At 43.5% G+C, this 21,642-nt stretch overlaps 1 protein-coding gene across 4 annotated transcripts in view; it reads left to right on the plus strand.

Moving 5' to 3' along the window:
• sod2 (superoxide dismutase 2, mitochondrial) overlaps positions 1 to 20,301 on the plus strand; it is a 52,529-nt gene extending 32,228 nt beyond the window's left edge. For all 4 annotated transcript variants that reach the window (XM_070889716.1, XM_070889717.1, XM_070889720.1 and 1 more), the window contains exons 2-5: positions 1,915 to 2,117; positions 5,011 to 5,127; positions 16,136 to 16,315; positions 19,118 to 20,301. In XM_070889716.1, coding sequence (XP_070745817.1) covers positions 1,915 to 2,117; positions 5,011 to 5,127; positions 16,136 to 16,315; positions 19,118 to 19,263 — 646 coding nt within the window. In that variant the 3' untranslated portion in view covers positions 19,264 to 20,301. The remainder of the gene's footprint in view (positions 1 to 1,914; positions 2,118 to 5,010; positions 5,128 to 16,135; positions 16,316 to 19,117) is intronic.
• Positions 20,302 to 21,642: the final 1,341 nt, after the last annotated feature.

The following is a 21,642-nucleotide window of genomic DNA, read 5'->3' on the forward strand; positions in this document are numbered from 1 at the left end:
GCTGAGTATCGTCAGCATACGTATGGAACTGACGCTCTGTTTTTGAATGATATAGCCGAGGGGCAGCATGTCGATGAGAAATAGGAGGGTGCTAAAAATAGATCCTTCAGGGACACCAAAGACAATGGTGCTAGATTGAGAAGGGAAGCCATTGCAGGTGATTCTCTGGATATGACTAGATAGTTGAGAATGGAACCAGGCGAGTGCAATCCCACCTAGCTGGCTGGCAGTGGTGATGAGGAGGAGGATCATGATGATGGAGTGGTCAACCATGTCAAAGGCTGCAGAGAGGTTGAGAAGGACAAAGAGGAATAGTTTATCTTTGTCAGTCATATAGGATGTAATCCTTCAAAAGTACTTCATTGGCTGTAAAGTGCTTTGGGACATCCTGAGGTCATGGAAGGCGCTATATAAATGTAAGTTTTTTTCTGTCACTGTGTGTACACAACATAGGCATTTGTAAAGTAAGATTCTCCATCAAACACTTCCTTGTTAAAATATCACGAGTAATCTGAAACCCAAGAGCACGCGCATTACCTGTCATAATGATGTTTTAGCTCAGTTTCTTTACGTGACCTACCTCTCTGTCCTAGTCAGTTTATTTTTTGGGGAGATCCAGTCTGTTTTCTATTGGTCAGATGCTGGATAGTCATGTTAATTCACATTTATTAATGCTTCACCCTTTTATTGATACAGGGTATTGTAAAGTTATTACCAGGAGCAAAGTGGAAAAGTATATTGGAAGGTTTATTGTTTTAAGTTATGATTTATTAAGGCTGTGATAAACTACTGTTTCTTGGTGCCCAGCTGTTAGGTATTTTTGTTGTGTTCAAGAAATCATGGAATGTTACAGCACAGAAAACTGATTATTTTCAGCCCATCCAGTCAGTGTTGGAGTTTTTCTCTGAGCCAACCTGTCTAATTTCACTCTCCCCTCTTCATACTCTCTTTGGATTTAATAGCCCTCATTTTGAAACGGCTATATGATTCCTTTTTAAATAATTAATGGACTCTGCTTCAACAATTGTTTGTGGCAGCGAATTCCACATTATAGCCACAATGTGTAATTCTAACCATCCTTGGTAAAGCTTGTACAATGTGTTTGGGATAGATCCAAAGCAGGTAAGTTTTTCTCTACCTGCAACTCTGAATCAGCTGTCCCTGCCCCCCTTGCAAGATCGCTGTTAACGTCAGTGAGCATGCAAGTTTTCATAACAGCTGATAGAAATTCAAAACTTTTTAAACAAGTGTTTAATCAAGTCTGGATTCATTATCTGAAAATGTTTATATTTTTGGACAAATTAACATTTCTTGCTCATTGATCAAACAGTGCAGCTGTAACAATTAAGTGCACATTGTTAGAGCTAAAGCATTCTTCTCAGTCACCACTATTACTTCCTGGAAATCTGAAGTTTGGTATATTCTCAGGTGAAAAAGTGATGACTGCTGCAAGTGAACAAAATTTTGCCAGTCTCGACCCACAGCCTCAGCAAAAAAAAAATTCTGTAGACATTGCAATCATAGTTTGCAGTTCTAACTGAATTGCTTTCTTGGAAGATGGAGCTAAATATTGTGCTCATTATTTCCCTGTCTTTTCCAAATGGTATCTTGGATTCCTTCACTAGCTCCAAAGTAAAGTGTATTCTGTTATTGACCTACGTGTGCACAACTTGTTTAATGAAAGTAAGCCCTTGCGTGAGACCCTCCATTTTGTTTGAAGTTCCACATGCATGCTTTAAAATAATAATGGTAGCACAGCTTTAAAAATATATCGACTCTGAAGTTTGCTTGGGTGTTTTTTGTGAATTGTGGAACTTGAATGGTATTTTTTAAGTATTAAATAATTAACTATTGAGTGCTTGGAAATAGATATATTAATTTCACTGGCTAATTTAGCTTTTGTTTTTTGTGCAGATGTGCATCCAACATTTCTCCAGTTTTGCGTTGTTTAGCCTCCAGACCAAAGCACACGCTGCCTGATCTGCCTTTTGATTATGGTGCATTGGAGCCACATATCAGTGCAGAAATAATGCAACTGCACCATAACAAGCATCATGCCACCTACGTTAATAATTTAAATGTCACAGAGGAGAAGTATGCCGAGTCCTTGGCCAAGGGTAAGTGGGCGCAAGATTTGTGATGCAGTTAATAATGTAGCTGACCTGGGAGGAATGTGCAGGACAGATTTTTTTTTTTAAAAAGACTGAATATAATACATTAATCAGCTGATTTAAAAAAGAAAGATCCGAAATGCTGGCAAGAGATTAATAATGGACTTTGTAATATTAGCCAGTTCCAAATTGCGTGAAACTAAAGTGGCCAGTGAAGAATTTTGTATTTGTTGCTGATCACCAGTAACTATTACATTTTCATCTAAGTCCTTGTGGATTGTGTTGTATGCTATGTTAGTATAAGTTAGTAATTATATCCGTACCCTTTTGGTGGCTACTATAGCCATTGGATGCAGAATGCCTCTTTTTCTTGGGAGGTATGGTGTGGGTAGCAGACTTCACAGCTTGTTCTGCTCCATTTTCTTTGTTGCTGCATATATTTAGCTTCGATGCAAACTGACAACTTTTCAATTGTCTCCCTCACCTCCACATTGCGGGAAGTTAGAATTCAATTCCAGTTGAAGATTTGGATCGCAGTCTGGCCTTCCCCACATCATTTCAACAATGAAGCTAAGACCGTCTTCATAACTTAAAGCCCTAAATCCTGAAATCATTTGCCTCTGAATGCATCAATATCCTTCTGAAAATAGGTTTCCAAAATTGTACACAATACTCTGCCGTTCTTAACAATGAATAAATGCCATTGATTCATTCTAATACTTGATTTTGTCTTGTTAGTAACTTCAAGTTAACCCAGTGAATGGTCAGTAATTGTACCTAAATCCCCCTCTACTTTTGAAAAGCATGTTACGTTTTGGGCTTTCTCCCAACATTTTTGTTCTGAGTTCAGTTAGAAAACAGTTTCCATAAGCAGACCATTTCGTATGAACTAAAACTTCTGTCCTTATAATTGTATTGTTGGTGTCACTGCCCACCACATTCTCCCAACCCTTCTATTAACAGAAAACCAACATACCATCAGACCAGGGAAAGAAGTAGGTGAGGAAATTGTAGATGCTAGTCATGATCTTCCAAAAATTCTCTCTCGATTTAAGGAATTGTCCCCTGGCATTGGAAAATTGCCATGCAAAGCCTTCAAAGAGGAGGAGGTAGTTTGGGTACAGACCAGAAATAGTCCAAAGAGGGGGAAAGCAAGGGCATCTAAAGCTAGAGATCCCTGGATGACTAAAGATATAGCGATTTAAAGTAAAACAAAAAAAGGAGGTTTATGATAAATGTCAGGCGCGTATGGGGAACCAAGCTGAATACAAAAAGTACAGAGGAAAAAGGAAGAGGAGCAAAGAGACTGTATGAGAATAGATCAACAGGTAACAAAATGGAATCCAAAAGTCTTTTTATAAATGTATAAATAGTAAAAGGGTAGTCAAAGGAAATATGGTACCAATTAGGGACCAGAAATTGGATCGTCTTGTGGGGGCAGAGGGCATGGCTGAGGTACTAAATGAGTACTTTGTAACTGTCTTTACTAAAGATGATGCTGCCAACGTCACAGTAAAGGAGGAGGTAGTAGAAATTGGATATACTAAAAACAGATAATGAGGTATTTAAAAGGTTGGCCGTGCTCAAGGTAGAAAAGTCACCTGGCTCAGATGGGATGCATCCTAGCTTGCTGAGGGAAATAAGGGTGGAACTAGCGGAGACTATCCTTCTTCGATATGGAGTGGTGCCAGAGGATTGGAGGGTTCCAAATGTTACACACCTGTTCCAAAAAAAAATAGGGAGGGATAAATCTGGCAACTACAGGCCACTCAGCTTAACGTCGGTAATGGGAGAACTTTTAAACACAATAATCCACGGCAAAATTAATTGGTACTTGGAAAAAATATGGGTTAATAAATGAAAGTCAGCATAGATGTGTTGACGGCAAATTGCGTTTAACTAACTTGATTGAGTTCATTGTAGTAACGGGGAGGGTTGATGTTGTGTCATATATGGAAAAATATAGACTTTCAAAAGGAGTTTGAAGTTTCACATAATAGACTTGTTGGCAAAATTGAAGCCCATGTACAGTACAACAGTGACTACACTCCAAAAGTACTTCATTGGCTGTAAAGCACTTTGAGACGTCTGGTCGTGAAAGGCGCTCTATAAATCCAAGTATTTGTCGAAGATGCAGTGTTTGCGTGGATACGAAATTAGCTAAGGGTCAGAAAGCAGAGAGTAGTGGTGAGTGGGTGTTTCTCCGATTTGGAGGGAAGTAACAGACTTCAGGAGGACATAGACTGGTAAAAAGGGTTGATACATGGCAGATGAAATTTAACGCTGAGGTCTGAACTGATTCATTTTGGTAGGAAGAATGAGGACAGGTAATATGAACTAAATGGTAGAATTTTAAAGGGGGTGCAGGAACAAAGATCTCTGAGTGTATGTACACAAATCTTTGAAGGTGGCAGGGCAAGCTGAGAAAGCTGTTAAAACGGCATATGGGTTTCTTGGCTTTATAAATAGTCGAGAGTACAAAAGCAAGGAAGTTATGCTAAATCTTTCTAAAACAGTGCTTGGGCCCCAGCTGTAGTATTACTGCCAATTCTGGGGACCACACTTTCAGAAAAATGTCAAGGCCTTGGAGAGGGTGCAGAGGAAACTTGCTGCAAGGAGATGATTTCAGTTGCGAGGAAAGATGAGCGAAACTGGGGTTTCTCTCCTTGGAGCAGAGATTGTTATGGGAAGATTAACCAAAACTGAATATATTACTCCCGTACAACATTGGTTTATGTAACCAGAAAGAGTAATAACCGATGCTGGTTGGGAAACAAGCTGGTAATTTGGATTTGTTTCCATTGTGGAAGATGTGCTTGTGCTTTCATGAAATACATTTCCACACGTTGAATAATTGCTTGGAAATGAGCGAATCTTAAGTTTATTTCATGTATTTCAGGTGATGTGACAACTCAGATTGCTCTGCAACCAGCACTGCGATTTAATGGTGGAGGTCATATTAATCATTCTATTTTCTGGACTAATCTGTCTCCTAATGGTGGAGGTGAACCTGCAGGTAGGTTTGAATTATGTAAACTATGTGAAGATTTATAACTTAATTTGAAATTCTTGAGTTCACATCTACCAAATACAGCAGATTACACTTTTAAGAACATAAGCAATAGGAGTAGGCTATTTGGCCCTTCGAGCCTGCTGCGCCACTAAATAAGATCATGGCTGATCTACCTCAACTCCATCTTCTCACACTATTGCCATATCCTTGGTACGCTTACTATCCAAAAATCAATTGATCCCTCTCGACCGACAGCAGTCACAGCCCTCCGGGGTAGAGAATTCCAAAGATTCTTAACCACTTGAATGAAGAAATTTCTCATCAGTCCTAAATGGCTGACCCCTTATTCTGAATTGTAACCAATGTTCCCTGTTTAAAAATTTTTTTAAAATTTGGGTGTGTGGGTCCTTTATCTGGTTGCATGGCGCATTCAATTTTTTGCACATGTGCAGTTATTTCCTTCGTAAAGCCAGTGAGTGACCTGCGCGGGATCTCCAGACTGCTGCGCAGCTTAACTGGAATGTTGATTGTGACCGCTCGTTCTTGACTCCCCAGCCAGGGGAAACATCCTCCCAGCATCTACTCTGCCAAGCCCCTTCAGAATATCATATGTTTCAATGCGATCATCTCTCCATTTTTCTAAATTGTAGGAAATATAGGCCTCAGTAATCCTAGTAATCTGTTGGAGGACAGATTGCTGGACTGCTGCTGTGACATGCTGCAAGACCTTTCAACATTGGTAAATGCAGCCACATTGGCCACAGTCTGAGCTTGCGTGGCAGCAAGCTGAGCTTGCATGAGGGAAGTCTGAGCTTCCACTGCAGCACTCCGATGTTGGGCCGCTTCCACTTGTGCTGCAATGGAAGCTGAGACATTGCCCATCAGATCCTACATCATGGTTGGGTCTGCATGTGCTCTAATGGAGTTGCCCATCACTTGCATCCTAGAAATGATGGGCTCCAAGCTCTGCGCAAAGCCCAGTGCAAGATTGAAGCTGGACTCCTTCATGCTCCTTGACAGTGACAACAGGCTCTCTGGTAGGCCTGTCAACGCACCAAGCATTTGTGTGTGCTTGCACATCACTTCTTCTGAAGGCCACCCCATCGAAGTCCTCATCTGAGTTCTCTGTAGCAGAACTCGTGTGCGAACTCACCCTCCAGGGAGCTGGCACCTGTGCTACCCTTTTCCCCCTGTCCTGGCAGCAGGCCACATGTGCGCAGTGACTCCCGACATACATATCCTGTCTTTATGTTACCCTCTGAAGGACGTGCAGTGCCAGCTTCTGAGCTGGTGGCTGGGAGTGTCAGATCAAGTGACAGTATCTCCTCCATCAATCTTCTCTTCTCTTCTTCCTGCACTGGCTGTAAACCTTGGAGTTCTTCGGTATCTGAAAAAAGAAGGGCACAAACGTAGAGTTGTGGTGAGGGCATGAAGGGGAAGAAAGGTGTGCATGGCTAGACCATCAGGAGCTTGGAAGGGAGAAGAGATGCGATGAGTGAGAAATGGGATATGAGAAGGATGATTAGGTATGAGCATGGTTTCAGCCTTGCAGATCTTGGCCTTTATTGCAAAGGGGATGGAGTATAAAAGCAGGGTAGTCTTGCTACAGTTGTGCAGAGTATTGGTGAGGCCACACCTGGAATATTGCGTGCAATTTTGGATTCCATATTTATGAAAGGTTATACTTGCTTTGGAGGCAGTTCAGAGAAGGTTCACAAGGGTGATTCCGGAGATGAGGGGGTTTTCATTATCGGGAAAAGTTGAGTAGGTTGGGCCTCTACTCATTGGAATTCAGAAAAATTAGGTGTGATCTTATCGAAACGTATCAGATTATGGGCCCAAGTTTCCGCCCCCTATCAAAATAGCGCACCTCCATAAGGTGCGGCGACTTTCTGGAATAAAAGGGGCACCGAAAACTTATATGCTAATTCTCCGAGCTCCTCAGGACGTCTTCGGGCTCGATGTAGCGCAGCACAAGGGGTGTGGGGCGGAGCCAGGTCCCGGCGCTGAAAACAGTGATGGGACCTCTGCACATGCGCGCTAGAGTGTGCACGCATGTGCAGTAGCTCCTTGTAGCCCGATGCTCTGCAGTTCAGCCTCCTGTTCAACCCCCCCGCGTTGAGCCTCCTAAGGTCGGGTTTTTGGGTTCAACCTGTATTGAATACGGTTGTGAGTAATTTATTTCTCTGGCAATGTGTTTTGTGTATATGATGCTGTTTAGCATTGTTGTGTTCTTAATAAGACTGGTTGTCTGGGCAGAACTTTGAATCTTGATTTTTGAAAAGTTTGGGGCAAATGTGTTATTTAATGGATTTTGGTCTAGCCAATTGTCAAAGTGAACATGTATTACTTGTAGCCAGAACCAAAATATTTGGCACAGTTTGTCCATTTATTATTTCATGCACACTGCAATGGTAAACTGTCAATCTCAGGAAAACTTACGTAGAATTATTGGAATAGAAACATAGAAACATAGAAAATAGGTGCAGGAGCAGGCCATCCGGCTCTTCGAGCCTGCACCACCATTCAATAAGATCATGGCTGATCATTCCTTCAGTACCCCGTTCCTGCTTTCTCTCCATACCCCTTGATCCCTTTAGCCGCAAGGGCCATATCTAACTCCCTCTTGAATATATCTAACGAACTGGCATCAACAACTCTCTGCGGTAGGGAATTCCATAGGTTAACAACTCTCTGAGTGAAGAAGTTCCTCCTCATCTCAGTCCTAAATGGTTTACCCCTTATCCTAAGATTATGTCCCCTGGTTCTGGACTTAACCAATATCGGGAGCATTCTTCCTGCATCTAACCTGTCCAGTCCCGTCAGAATTTGAAATGTTTCTATGAGATCCCCTCTCATCCTTCTAAACTCCAGTGAATACAGGCCCAGTCGATCGAGTCTCTCCTCATATGACAGTCCTGCCATCCCAGGTATCAGTCTGGTGAACCTCCGCTGCACTCCCTCAATAGCAAGAACGTCCTTCCTCAGATTAGGAGACCAAAACTGAACACAATATTCCAGGTGAGGCCTCACCAAGGCCCTGTACAACTGCAGTAAGACTTCCCTGCTCCTATACTCAAATCCCCTTGCTATGAAGGCCAACATACCATTTGCCGCCTTCACCGCCTGCTGTACCTGCATGCCAACCTTCAATGACTGATGAATCATGACACCCAGGTCTCGCTGCACCTCCCCTTTTCCTAATCTGCCGCCATTCAGATAATATTCTGCCTTCATGTTTTTGCCCCCAAAGTGGATAACCTCACATTTATCCACATTATACTGCATCTGCCATGTATTTGCCCACTCGCCTAACCTGTCCAAATCACCCTGCAGCCTCTTAGAGTCCTCCTCACAGCTCACACCGCCACCCAGTTTAGTGTCATCTGCAAACTTGGAGATATTACACTCAATTCCATCATCCAAATCATTAATATATATTGTAAAGAGCTGGGTTCCCAGCACTGAGCCCTGCGACACTCCACTAGTCACTGCCTGCCATTCTGAAAAGGACCCGTTAATCCCGACTCTCTGCTTCCTGTCTGCCAACCAGTTCTCTATCCATTTCAGTACATTACCCCCAATACCATGTGCTTTGATTTTGCACACCAATCTCTAGTGTGGGTCCTTGTCAAACGCCTTTTGAAAGTCCAAATACACCACATCCACTGGTTCTCCCCTGTCCACTCTACTGGTTACATCCTCAAAAAATTCCAGAAGATTTGTCAAGCATGATTTCCCCTTCATAAATCCATGCTGACTTGGACCAATCCTATCACTGCTTTCCAAATGTGCTGCTATTTCATCCTTAATGATTGATTCCAACATTTTCCCCACTACTGATGTCAGGCTAACTGGTCTATAATTACCCGTTTTCTCTCTCCCTCCTTTTTTAAAAAGTGGTGTTACATTAGCAACCCTCCAGTCCATAGGAACTGATCCAGAGTCGATAGACTGTTGGAAAATTATCACCAATGCATTGACTATTTCTAGGGCCACTTCCTTAAGTACTCTGGGATGTAGACTATCAGGTCCTGGGGATTTATCAGCCTTCAATCCCATCAATTTCCCCAACACAATTTCCCGCCTAATAAGGATATCCTTCAGTTCCTTCTTCTCACTAGATCTTCGGTTCCCTAGTATATCGGGAAGGTTATTTGTGTATTCCTTTGTGAAGACAGAACCAAAGTACTTGTTCAATTGGTCTGCCATTTCTTTGTTCCCCATTATAAATTCACCCGAATCCGACTGCAAGGGACCAACGTATGTCTTCACATATCTATAGAAGTTTTTGCAGTCATTTTTTATGTTTCCGGCAAGCTTCCTCTCGTACTCTATTTTCCCCCTCTTAATTATACCCTTTGTCCTCCTCTGCTGTATTCTAAATTTCTCCGAGTCCTCCGGCATGCTACTTTTTCTGGCCTAATTTTTCTGGCCTCTTCCTTGGATTTAACACTATCCTTAATTTCCCTTTTAGCCACGGTTGAGCCACCTTCCCCGTTTTATTTTTACTCCAGACAGGGATGCACAAATGTTGAAGTTCATCCATGTGATCTTTAAAAGTTTGCCATTACCTATCCACCGTTAACCCTTTAAGCATCATTTGCCAGTCTAATCTAGCCAATTCGTGCCTCATACCATCAGTTACCTTTCCTTAAGTTCAGGACCCTAGTTTCTGAATTAACTTTGTCACTCTCCATCTCAACAAAGAATTTGACCATATTATGGTCACTCTTCCCCAAGGGGCCTCGCACAACAAGATTGCTAATTAGTCCCTTCTCATTACACATCACCCAGACTAGGATGGCCAGCTCTCTGGTTGGTTCCTCGACATGTTGGTCTAGAAAACCATCGCTAATATACTCTAGGAAATCCTCCTCCACTGCATTGCTACCAGTTAGGTTAGCCCAATCAATATGTAGATTAAAGTCGCCCATGATTACTGCTGTACCTTTATTGCACATATCCCTTATTTCTTGTTTGATGCTGTCCCCAACCTCACTACTATTATTTGGTGGCCTGTACACAACGCCCACTAGCGTTTTCTGCCCTTTGGTATTCCGTAGCTTCACCCATACCGATTCCCCCATCATCCAAACTAATGTCCTTCCTTACAATTGCATTAATTTCCTCTCTAACCAGCAGCGCTACCCTGCCTCCTTTTCCTTTCTGTCTATCCTTCCTAAATGCTGAATATCCCTGGATGTTGAGTTCCCAGTCTTGGTCACCCTGGAGCCATGTCTCCGTGATGCCAATCACATCATACCCATTAACTGCTATCTGCGCAGTTAATTCGTCCACCTTATTCCGAATACTCCTCGCATTGAGGCACAAGAGCCTTCAGGCTTGTCTTTTTAACACACTTTGACCCTTTAGAATTCTGCTGTAAAGTGGCCCTTTTTGTTTTTTGCCTTGGGTTTCTCTGCCCTCCACTTTTACTATTCTCCTTTCTAGCTTTTGCTTGTGTCTCCATTTTATTCCCCTCTGTGTCCCTGCATAGGTTCCCATCCCCCTGCCATATTAGTTTAACTCCTCCCAAACAGCACTAGCAAACACTCCCCCTTGGGCATTGGTTCCGGTCCTGCCCAGGTGCAGACCGTCCGGTTTGTACTGGTCCCACCTCCCCCAAAACCGGTTCCAATGTCCCAGGAATTTGAATCCCTCCCTGCTGCACCACTGCTCAAGCCACGTATTCATCTGAGCTATCCTGTGATTCCTACTCTGACTAGCACGTGACACTGGTAGCAATCCTGAGATTACTACTTTTGAGGTCCTACTTTTTAATTTAACTCCTAGCTCCCTAAATTCGTCTCGTAGGACCTCATCCTGTTTTTTACCTATATAGTTGGTACTTATATGCACCACGAGAACTGGCTGTTCTCCCTCCCTTTTCAGAATGTCCTGCACCAGTTCCGAGACATCCTTGACCCTTGCACCAGGGAGGCAACATACCATCCTGGAGCCTCATTTGCAACCACAGAAACGCCTATCTATTCCCCTTACAATTGAACTACCTATCACTATAGCTCTCCCACTCTTTTTTTTTTTCTGCACTCCTGTGCAGCAGAGCCACCCACGGTGCCATGAACCTGGCTGCTGCAGCTCTCCTCTGATGAGTCATCCCCCTCAACAGTACTCAAAGCAGTGTATCTGTTTTGCAGGGGGATGACCGCAGGGGACCCCTGCACTATCTTCCTTGCACTGCTCTTCCTGTTGGTCTTCCATTCCCTATCTGGCTGTGGACCCTTAACCTGCGGTAAGACCAACTCACTAAATGTGCTTTCACATCATTCTCAGTATTGTGCATGCTCCAGAGTGAATCCACCTACAGCTCCGGTTCCGCAACACGGTTCGTCAGGAGCTGGAGGCGGATACACTTTCTGCACACGTAGTCGTCAGGGACACCAGAAGCGTCCCTGATTTCCCACATGGTACAGGAGGAGCATAACACGTGTCCAAGCTCTCCTGCCATGACTTAACCCATAGATTAACTTAATTTGCAACAACAATGCTAAAGGTTACTTACTGAAATAGAAAAGAAAAAGAAAAGCTACTTACCAATCACTTACCCCCTTGGCTGTGATGTCACCTTTCGATTTCTTTCTACTTCTTTGCCTTCTCACCTCTCTGCAGCTGCACAAGCACGTCTCTCCACGCACCGATCCCAGAACTCCCGACTCCCCGAGCTCCTGGTCGCACTGGCCTTTATAGGCCTCTCCACATACCGACCCCGGAACTCCTGCCTCTCGCCAACTCCCCGAGCTCCTGATCGCACTGGCCTTTATAGGCCTCTCCACGCACCGACCCCGGAACTCCCGCCGATACATGCAAGAATTTTGAATGAAAGTCTAGGTGTTACAAATCTACAGGGCCACCAGTTCTCCACCACCCCCCCCCCCCCCCCCCCCAGGCGTTCAGTCTCTGTTCAGCCCTTCCTCCCCCTCTCCCCTCACCCCTCACTGTCAGAAACAGAGAGAGAGTGAGAGAGACACTGACCGAGAGAGAGAGACAGACAGAAACAGAGAGAGAGACATGGACAGAAGCACGGAGAGGCTAACAGAAACACCTTCCCTTCACATAAAGGTAGGACTTCTATTTTTTATTCGTTATTGATTGGTAGCTAATTATTTTGATCTTGGTGATTTAGGTGCAGGGTTCCTTTTATTTTTTATTAATTAATTGTTACTTTTTGTGCTTCGTTTAGTGCTTGGTGCTTTAAATGTACTTATGCTTCTTTTAATGTTGTTGTATCAATGCAAGAAGTTTTAGGCCATTTTAAGTGATGTGTTTAATGCTTTAGTCCTTTGTGTTTAATGCTTCCCACCCCCTGTCTCTGGCTGTGCCTGCACTGAACTTAACTCTAGGTAAGGTTTTTCAGAACTTACAAAAGTGGATACTTACTCTATTTTAAGTTAGTTTGGAATAAGTTTTCACTGCCTAAACTTGCAAAACAGGCCTAAGTGGCTGGACACACCCCCTTTTGAAAAAAAAACTGAACTAAAACTAAACTAAACTAACTCACTAGAACTGGAGCAAATTAAATGCTAAGAATTGCGATTTCTAAGGAACTCCAAACTAACTTCACCTGAAACTTGGGCCCTATGAGGGGGCTTGACAAGGTGGATGCAGAGGAGATGTTTCCACTGATAGGGGAGACTAGAACTAGAGGGCATAATCTTAGAATAAGAGGCCGTCCATTTAAAACTGAGATGAGAAATTTCTTCTGAGAGTTGTGGGTCTGTGGAATTTGCTGCCTCAGAGAGCTGTGGAAGCTGGGACATTGAATAAATTTAAGACAGAAATAGACAGTTTCTTAAATGATAAGGGAATAAGGGGTTATGGGGAGCGGGCAGGGAAGTGAACCTGAGTTCATGATCGGATCAGCCATGATCATATTGAATGGCGGAGCAGGCTCGAGAGGCCGTATGGCCTACTGCTCCTATTTTTTATGTTATGTTATCACCACTGCCTCCGTGACGGCCGCTCTAATAATGTCGAACACAATTTCCTCAGAGATGAGCTGCTGTGCCTGTCCCCCGCTGGTCAGCCGCTGCTATCTCCTGTAATGCACCCCCATGGCCTGCAAGAGAAAGAAGTGTGTCAGTGAGTGCGGTGCGTTGTCTGTCATGATTGAGTAGCTGGCAGTGTGTACAAGACGTGACACTTGCAGCAGTGGTAAGTATGTGAGGGTGAGGTGAAGCTATGAATGTGAAGCATGAATCGTGATTGATAGAGATTGTTAGCAGGTGAGTGATGGGGGTGAATGAGTGCATTGAACAGTGTGCGAGGCTAATGGTACAGTTGTTGGGATATGGCATTTGAAGATGCAGTCACTGGTCTTGACCACTCGTGTGAGGTAATTAAGCTTCTTGCGGTACTGGATTCAGTTCTTCAGGGCAAGACTGCTTGCAGTGACCGCATCAGCTATCTGCTCCCACTGCCGCCTTGCTGAGAGTCTGGAGGGCCTCTTAGCCCCATGTGGATAGAGGATCTGTCTTCTCAGTTCTACCCCTTGCACTATGGCCACCGGTGAAGCCGTCTGAGAACCGAGTTGCCCTTTCTCTGCCCTGTTGAGCCATAACTGGCTGAATGTTGCCTTGACAACAAGTATAATGAGCTGCTGAATTTAAAATGCACCTCCTTTAAGAAGTGCAGACTGAATTTAAAACTGGAGGCTAGCTTTAAATAGAGCTAGGTTTTTGTTAAGCGCTCAGCCACTCAGCAGCACTCATCGCTGGGCTGCATGCATCATAGTGCAGGCAGCACGCGACATTCATGCGTCTATCAGCGGGCATGGCCAATTGTGCATCACAATCCCTGCACCTGTTTTCGGGAATACTTAAATTTTTAGCCCGAAGTATTTGTTTCATGTCTCTACCATTTTGTTAATCCCATTATAATTTCTTCTGTCTCTGCCTGTACGAGACCCAGGTTTACTTTCGCCAATCTCTTCCTTTTTATATATACCTACAGAAGCTCTTGTGTGTTTGGTTCCTTCCAGGCTGCTGCTGGAGATTGAAGCACCTCCCCCAGCCCTACCCCCGGGAGCTGGCACCTGCATTATCCTTTCTACCCAACCCCCTACCCCCGGACTCCTGTGCACTTGTGCTTGGTGTCTCGCCACATGCAGATCCCTCCTCTATCCTAGCCGCCAAAGTACGCGCAGTGTCAGTCTCTTGAGCTGGTGGCTGCGAGTGCCAGATTGAGTGACTGTGTGTATCTTCATATTTAATTTCTTCTTCCTCTTCCACTGATTGGGAAGGTTCCAGTTCTTTCGTATCTGTAAGGAAAAATGGACAAGGGTTGGGTTGTGGAGAGGGAAGAGGCGAAAGTAAGACGTGCGCGCTTGCATGTTCTGCAGCTTGAATCATGAGAGATTGTGGGATGATGGAAGTAAGATTATGTATGCAGATACCCTCATCATCAATCCCTCTAGCCCTGCCAGTGCCCTCTGCCTCAGCGATGCCCCTTCTCATGATGGCCAGCATTGCCTCCTCAATTAGGGGGTTGGGCGGGGTGGAGAGTTAAAACATGCAGGCGCGTTCATCCTCCTCCAGTTCTTTCCTGGTACCTGATGTGGCTGTCGTGGTTGAATAGTTGCCAGTGTATGCGAGCTACGAGTTGTGGGTGCAAGGCTTGCAACAGTGCCACAAGCGAGGGTGAGGTAAAGCAAATGAATTTTCGGGTTGAGTTACTGATTGATAAATTGTTGGTAGGTGGGTGATGAGGGGGTAATGAATTGAGCAGTGGTTGAGGCTAGCGCTGGAGTTTTGAACTCGCTCCCCGTGACCACTCATGTCAGATCGTTAAACTTCTTCCTGCACTGCAAACATGTTCTTGGAGCAACACTCCTGCATTGACCTCAGCTGCTACTTGTTCCCACTGCCTCCTGAGCATATGTCTGGAGGGCCTTCTGCCCCACTGCAGATACAGGATGTCTCTCCTCCTTTCCACCTCTTCCATCAAGACCCTCCAGTTCATTGTCTGAAGACCTTGGTGTTTGCTCTCTCGCATGTTCAGCCATTGCTCAATGTATCACAGTCCAGATTTACTTTTGCAAAAACTCCCACCACTTCTTGCAGCCACAATGCTCCTTCCCTTTTAAGAGGTCCAAGCTGCTTTTAAGTAGTGCTAGCCACTTGCGTAATTGGGCCCCCTGCCTTTATACAGGGGGTGCTGACAGCATACATTTAAAAGAGCAGGCAGCCTGCAACACGCTGCCTGCAACACAATGAACGGGCGCGGGTTAATCGTGTACCACAATCCCACGCCTGTTTTAGGGGGTTAGCCATCTCCTTTTTCTCTTTCCCCCCCCCCCCATCTTGGTGTTTGGTCAGTTTTGCAGAAATATTGGGAACTATCTGTCCAAGAGTAGGAATGGAAGGTGAAAATCTAATCGTTGTCTGAAATTATGTGGAGTACGTAATCAGTTAGACAAAGTTGTAATATGGTGCTAAGCTTAGGATCAGCTGTGCTTCAGCATGGGAAGCAGGTTCATGGGTATGGGTTCTTCTAGTATCTCGATGCCCCACAGTATTTTGTAGATTGCTGACATTCAGATAGACAGTGGCAGCAGCACGTTATAAGAACTGGTGAAGCATGAGCTGTCAACTGCTGTGCTTATTTGAGATGGAATTTAGCTGGTTTGAGTAGAAGAGATGGGAAAAACTGCTCATTTGGCTAGCAGAGATGAACAAACAAGTTTTTTGATGACCAATCATCTATTAATTTATTTAGGCTTCATTGCATACACATGTAACTCCAGTAATCTCTGGTTTGTTTTGCTGATAGCTCAGTCTCAACGTAACTTGCGATGAGGCAGTGGGTTGAAATGTACTCATTAAACTTACTTCGGTAATGCCAAAGATGTTTTAATGCCAAAGATGTTTTAAATATTCATGTTCTTTTAATGGTAGGATTATGGTCTCGTAAACTGTTTGGTGAGGAAGTATTTTAATATTAGTTGAGCTGGTGAATGCTTCCTAACGACAGTGTTTTTTGTCATATTTAGGAGAGTTAATGGAAACCATCAAACAGGACTTTGGTTCCTTTGAGACGTTTAAGGAGAAAATGTCTGCAATCTCAGTAGGTGTTCAAGGCTCAGGATGGGGATGGCTGGGTTACAGCAAGAGTTCAGGAAGGCTACAGCTTGCTGCTGCTTCCAATCAAGACCCATTGCAAGGAACAACTGGTTAGCCTTTCCATTTTTTAATCTTGTTAATTTTCCCCTCTTCGTGAATCAATGCACAAGCTCTAAATAGTAACTAGCCGGATGTGACTTGAGGTATGATTTTACTTTGTTGGTAAATGTTGACTATCTCCAAATTTAGTAACCAATCTCTAAATTTGGTCAGACCCTTGTCTTTTGGTTTAGCTAAAGCTTTACTAATGAATTCCACTCCCCTCCCCCCGCCCCTGATTTTCATACTGAGATGGAAAAGATTCAGAGCTTTTTAACATTTTCAGATTGTGAGATGACAAACCAAAATTAGTTCTGCAATTTTGTAATTACTGTGATCAGATTACTGAAAAGACACTACATATGTGGTCTTTCTGAAATGGAAGCATATTTCAGCATGGGAATGGTAGCATATCTTACAGGGCTAATAATCCAGAGGCCTGGACTAATGATCCAGAGACGCGAGTTCAAATCCCACCACGGCAGCTGGGGAATTTAAATTCAGTTAATTAAATAAATCTGGAATAAAAAGCTAGTATCAGTAATGGTGACAAAATTATCGGATTGTTCTAAAATCCCATCTGGTTCACTAGCGTCCTTCAGGGAAGGAAATCTGCTGCCCTTACCTAGTCTGACATATATGTGACTCCCAACTCTCAGCAATGTGGTAGACTCTTAACTGCCCTCTGAAGTGGCCTAGCAAGCCACTCAGTTGTAACAAAACTGCTACGAGAAACAATAAGAATGAATAAAACTGGATGGACCACCCGGCATCAACCTCAGCACCGGCTACAGAGATGACGACAGCACACCCAGCCCAGTCAACACTGCAAAGTCCTCCTCACCAACATCTGGGGACTTGTGCCAACATTGGGAGATCTGTTCCACAGACTAGGTCAAGCAACAGCCTGACATAGTCATACTCACAGAATCATACCTTCCAGCCAATGCCCCAGACTCCTCCATCAACATCCCCGGGTATGTCCTGTCCTATCGAAGGTGGAAGCACAGTGGTATACAGTCGGGTGGGAGTGGCCCTGGGAGTCCTCAATTTTGACTCTGGATCCCATGGAGGTTTCTTTTTTTTTGTTCCTGGGATGTGGGCGTCGCTGGCAAGGCCAGCATTTATTGCCCATCCCTAATTGCCCTTGAGAAGGTGGTGGTGAGCAGCCTTCTTGAACCACTGCAGCCCTTGTGGTGAAAGTACTCTCACAGTGATGTTAGGGAGAAAATTCCAGGATTTTGACCTTGCGACGATGAAGGAAAGGCGATATACTTCCAAGTCAGGATGGTGTGTGACTTGGAGGTGGTGGTGTTTGCATACGTCTGCTGTCCGTGTACTTCTAGGTTTTGGAGGTGCTTCCAAAGAAGCCTTGGTGAGTTGCTGCAGTGTATCTTGTAGATGATGCACACGGCAGCCATGGTAGGTCATTGATGGAGGGAGTAAATGTTTAAGGTGGTGAATGGGGTGCCAATCAAGCATGCAGCTTTGTCCTGGATGATGTCAAGCTTCTTGAGTGTTGTTGGAGTTGCACCCATCCAGGCAAGTGGAGACTTCCATCACACTCTTGACTTGTGCCTTGTAGATGGTGGAAAGGCTTTGGGGAGTCAGGAGGTGAGACACTCGCTGCAGAATACTCAGCCTCTGACCTGCTCTTGTTGCCACAGTATTTATGTGGCTTGTCCATTTAAGTTTCTGATCAATGGTAACCCCCAATGTTGGTGGGGGATTTGATGAAAATGCCGATGAATGTCAAGGGACGGTGGTTAGACTCTTGCTTATTGGAGATAGTCATTGCTTGGCACTTGTGTGGCACAAATGTTACTTGCCGCTTATCAGCCCAAGCCTGAACATCTTCCAGGTCTTGCTGCATGTGGGTATGGACTGCTCCATTATCTGAAGAGTTGCAAATGGCACTGAACGCTACAGTCATCAGTGAAAATCCCCATTTCTGACATGATGAAGGGAAGGTCATTGATGAAGCAGCTGAAGATAGTTGGGCCTAGGACACTGCCCTGAGGAACTCCTGCCGTGATGTGCTGGGGCAGTGATGATTGACCTCCAACCACCACAACCATCTTCCTTTGTGCTAGGTATGACTCCAGCCAGTGGAGAGTTTCCCTCAAACCCGCGATCTCTACCACCAAGAAGGACAAGGGCAGCAGGAGCATGGGTACACCACCACCACGTTCCCCTCCAAGTTACACACCATCCTGATTTGTAAGTATATCGCTGTTCCTTCATCGCTGGATCAAATTCCTGGAACTCGCTCCCTAACAGCACTGTGGGAATACCTTCACCACAAGGACTGCAGAGGTTTAAGAAGGATGCTCACCACCATCTTCTCGAGGGTAATTGGAGATGGGCAATAAATGCTGGCCTTGCCATCGATGCCCACATCCCAGGAATGAAGAAAAAAAATGGTACCTCCCGTTTTATATTGCACTGACTGCTTTTTGGTTACTGACGGGTAATACTGAGATACATAGTTTATCCTAGTTTTATTTTGTTTTTTCTGATGATGTTTTTTCTGGCAGAAAAATAAAAGGCTATAGTATACAGTACTGATGAAATGGAAAATAAGAGTGTTTCATAGAAATTACAACACAAAAGGGAGGCTGTTGGGCCCAATGTACCTCTTCAACTTGAGCTATCCTAATTCTATTTCTTTTCCCATTCCCTTTTATATTTTTTCAAATACTTATTCAATGATAGTGTATCTGTACCTGTAAAGTTGTTTAAAAGTCTATATTGCTTGATGCAAAGTTCCTTGAGTAGACTCACTAAAGCCAACATGTCACATGTGTTTTCAGGTCTAATTCCCCTTCTTGGAATAGATGTGTGGGAACATGCCTACTACCTGCAGTACAAGAATGTGCGGGGCGACTATCTAAAAGCTATCTGGAATGTTATCAACTGGGAGAACGTAGGGGAGAGACTCAAAGCTGCCATGAAATAAATAGTATTCATGCTGGAACTCAAGGCAGCCAACAATATCCTGCCATTGCTGTTTTAAAATGTTCTTCAATGACATTTGCTAAACACAATTTGCAGCTTTCAGGACCATGTTTAAAGCGTTAAATCTTTGAAAGCATCCAGCAAGTATGATTTGTATTGTAACATGTCAAACTATGTGGCGAGTACTTTCATTCTGAAATTCTTACAGTTCTGAAGAAATTGTGTTGTACAATCCCACAATTTAAAAAAAAAAATGTAGCTTTTTTTTTGTAATCCACTGGCTGTGGTGTTGAAACCAGTTCCCTCAAATGCAAGGCCAATTATACAAAAAATGGACTTGTGCAACAGGTATTTTGAAAGTATCCTTGTTTGGCAGCATGATGTGCCTAGAGATAACTAATGGAAATTGGGATTAAACTGTTGGTGTGCTTCCTGGTAGTTGAATTTTATATTTAAAATAAGCAAGTAAGGATTAGGTGCCATTAGTACTTTGGAATGCTGTCCTTTTACTGCTGGGATATGGATTTGAATCGAGCAAGGAGAAAGAATGAAAGATTTTTCTCTCTCTCTCATTGTTTAGGATCCCAGGGAAAAGGGAAAATACAAACTTCAAAGAACAATTGAGACAATGGAATGGACACAAGGGAAAAGTGAAATGGAAGATAATTGATCCCAATAAAGTAGGACTAAGGGGTGGGAGAAGTGTCAAAAGTCAAGTACATTGTCCATCATCTTATAATTTAATAGTGCTCATTTTCAAACTGTTTTAATGAATGCCTCATTGAAATATAATTGAATTTGGCAATATAGCACTATATTTGACATTATTAGGATCTTATTTTGTAACTGGTGATACTAAGGTAGTCCTTGAAGTACATGAGTGTTAGCTGTTACTGGGTGCAAAACAACTGGGCGAATCTACTTTCAGTACTATTGTGAACAAGTTTAGCCATTTTCCTGTTCAATATGCTATTATAAATACTACATCTGATTGGCTTGTCTTGCAATTTGAAAAGTGGTTATTAAAGCTGTGACACTATTTGGTCTGAATTTGTTTAATGCAGAAACCACTTTTGAGATGCAACAGAGCTGTGTACACTGATGTTAAATGGATTCCTGTGTTACAGTTCATACTTTATCCAACACCTTCCTCGTGTAAGTTAGCAAGAGTTTTTGTTAGAGACTGCAAACTGAAACCATTGTCTTCAACACTGCATAGGAACAGGAGTAGGCCATTCAGCCCCTCTAGCCTGTTCTGCCATTCAGTTAGATCATGGCTGATCTGTATCTTAACTCCATCAATCCGCCTTGGTTCCATAACCCTCAATACCATTGCCCCCCAAAAATCTATTGGTCTCCATTTTGAAATTTTCAGTCGGCCAGTCTCAGCAGCTATTTTGGAGTGTGTTCCAGAATTACACGACCCTTTGTGTGAAGAAGTGCTTTCTGACATCACCCCTGAATGGCCCAGCTCTAATTTTAAGATAATGCCCCCATGTGCTAGAATCTGCCACCAGAGGAAATAGTTTCTCTATCATCTCCTTTGATCATCTTAAACACCTCAATTACATCACCTTTTAATCTTCGATATTCAAGGGAATACAAACCTAGTCTATGCAACTTGTCCTCATAATTTAACCCTTTTAGCTCCGATATCATATTGGTGCAGCAGAGATTCACCATCAGGGCAAATATATCCTTTGTGGTGCAGTGCCCAGAATTGAATATAGTACTCCAGGTGGGATCTAATCAGAGTTCTTTATAATCTGTAACACAACTCCCTGGCCCCCTTGAGATCAAGGCAAACATTTCTTTAGTCTTTTAAATAATTTTTTGTACCTATCCAGTGATTGACTTGGACCACTAAATTTCTCTGCTCATCTACAGTTCCTAACTTCTCGCAATTTAGAAAATACCCTGATCTATCTATCTTTGTCCAAAATGGCTGATCTTACACTTTTCTACATTGAACTCCATCTGCCACAGGTTTGCCTACTCACTGAATCGATCAATATCCCTTTGCATCTTTCTGCTCCCATCTACACAATTTACTGTGCCACCTAACTTTACAATGGATATACAGCATAGAAGCAGGTCATTTAGCCCAACCTATCTATGCTGGCGTTTACGCTCCACTCCAACCTCCTCCTGTCTTTCCTCATCTAACTCTTAGCAGCATAACCCTCTAGTCCCTTCTCCCTCATCTGCTTATCTAACCATTCCTTAAATGCTATTCGCTACAACCACTCCCTGTGGTAGCAAGTTCCACATTCTCACCACTCTGGGTGAAGAAAGTTTCTTCTGAATTCCCTATTTGATTTCTTGATGACGACATTGTATTGATGGCCTCTAGTTTTGCTCTTCCCCACAAGTGGAAACA

The sequence above is a fragment of the Pristiophorus japonicus genome, chromosome 9 (assembly GCF_044704955.1).
Source record: "Pristiophorus japonicus isolate sPriJap1 chromosome 9, sPriJap1.hap1, whole genome shotgun sequence".
Classification (NCBI taxonomy): Eukaryota; Metazoa; Chordata; class Chondrichthyes; family Pristiophoridae; genus Pristiophorus; species Pristiophorus japonicus.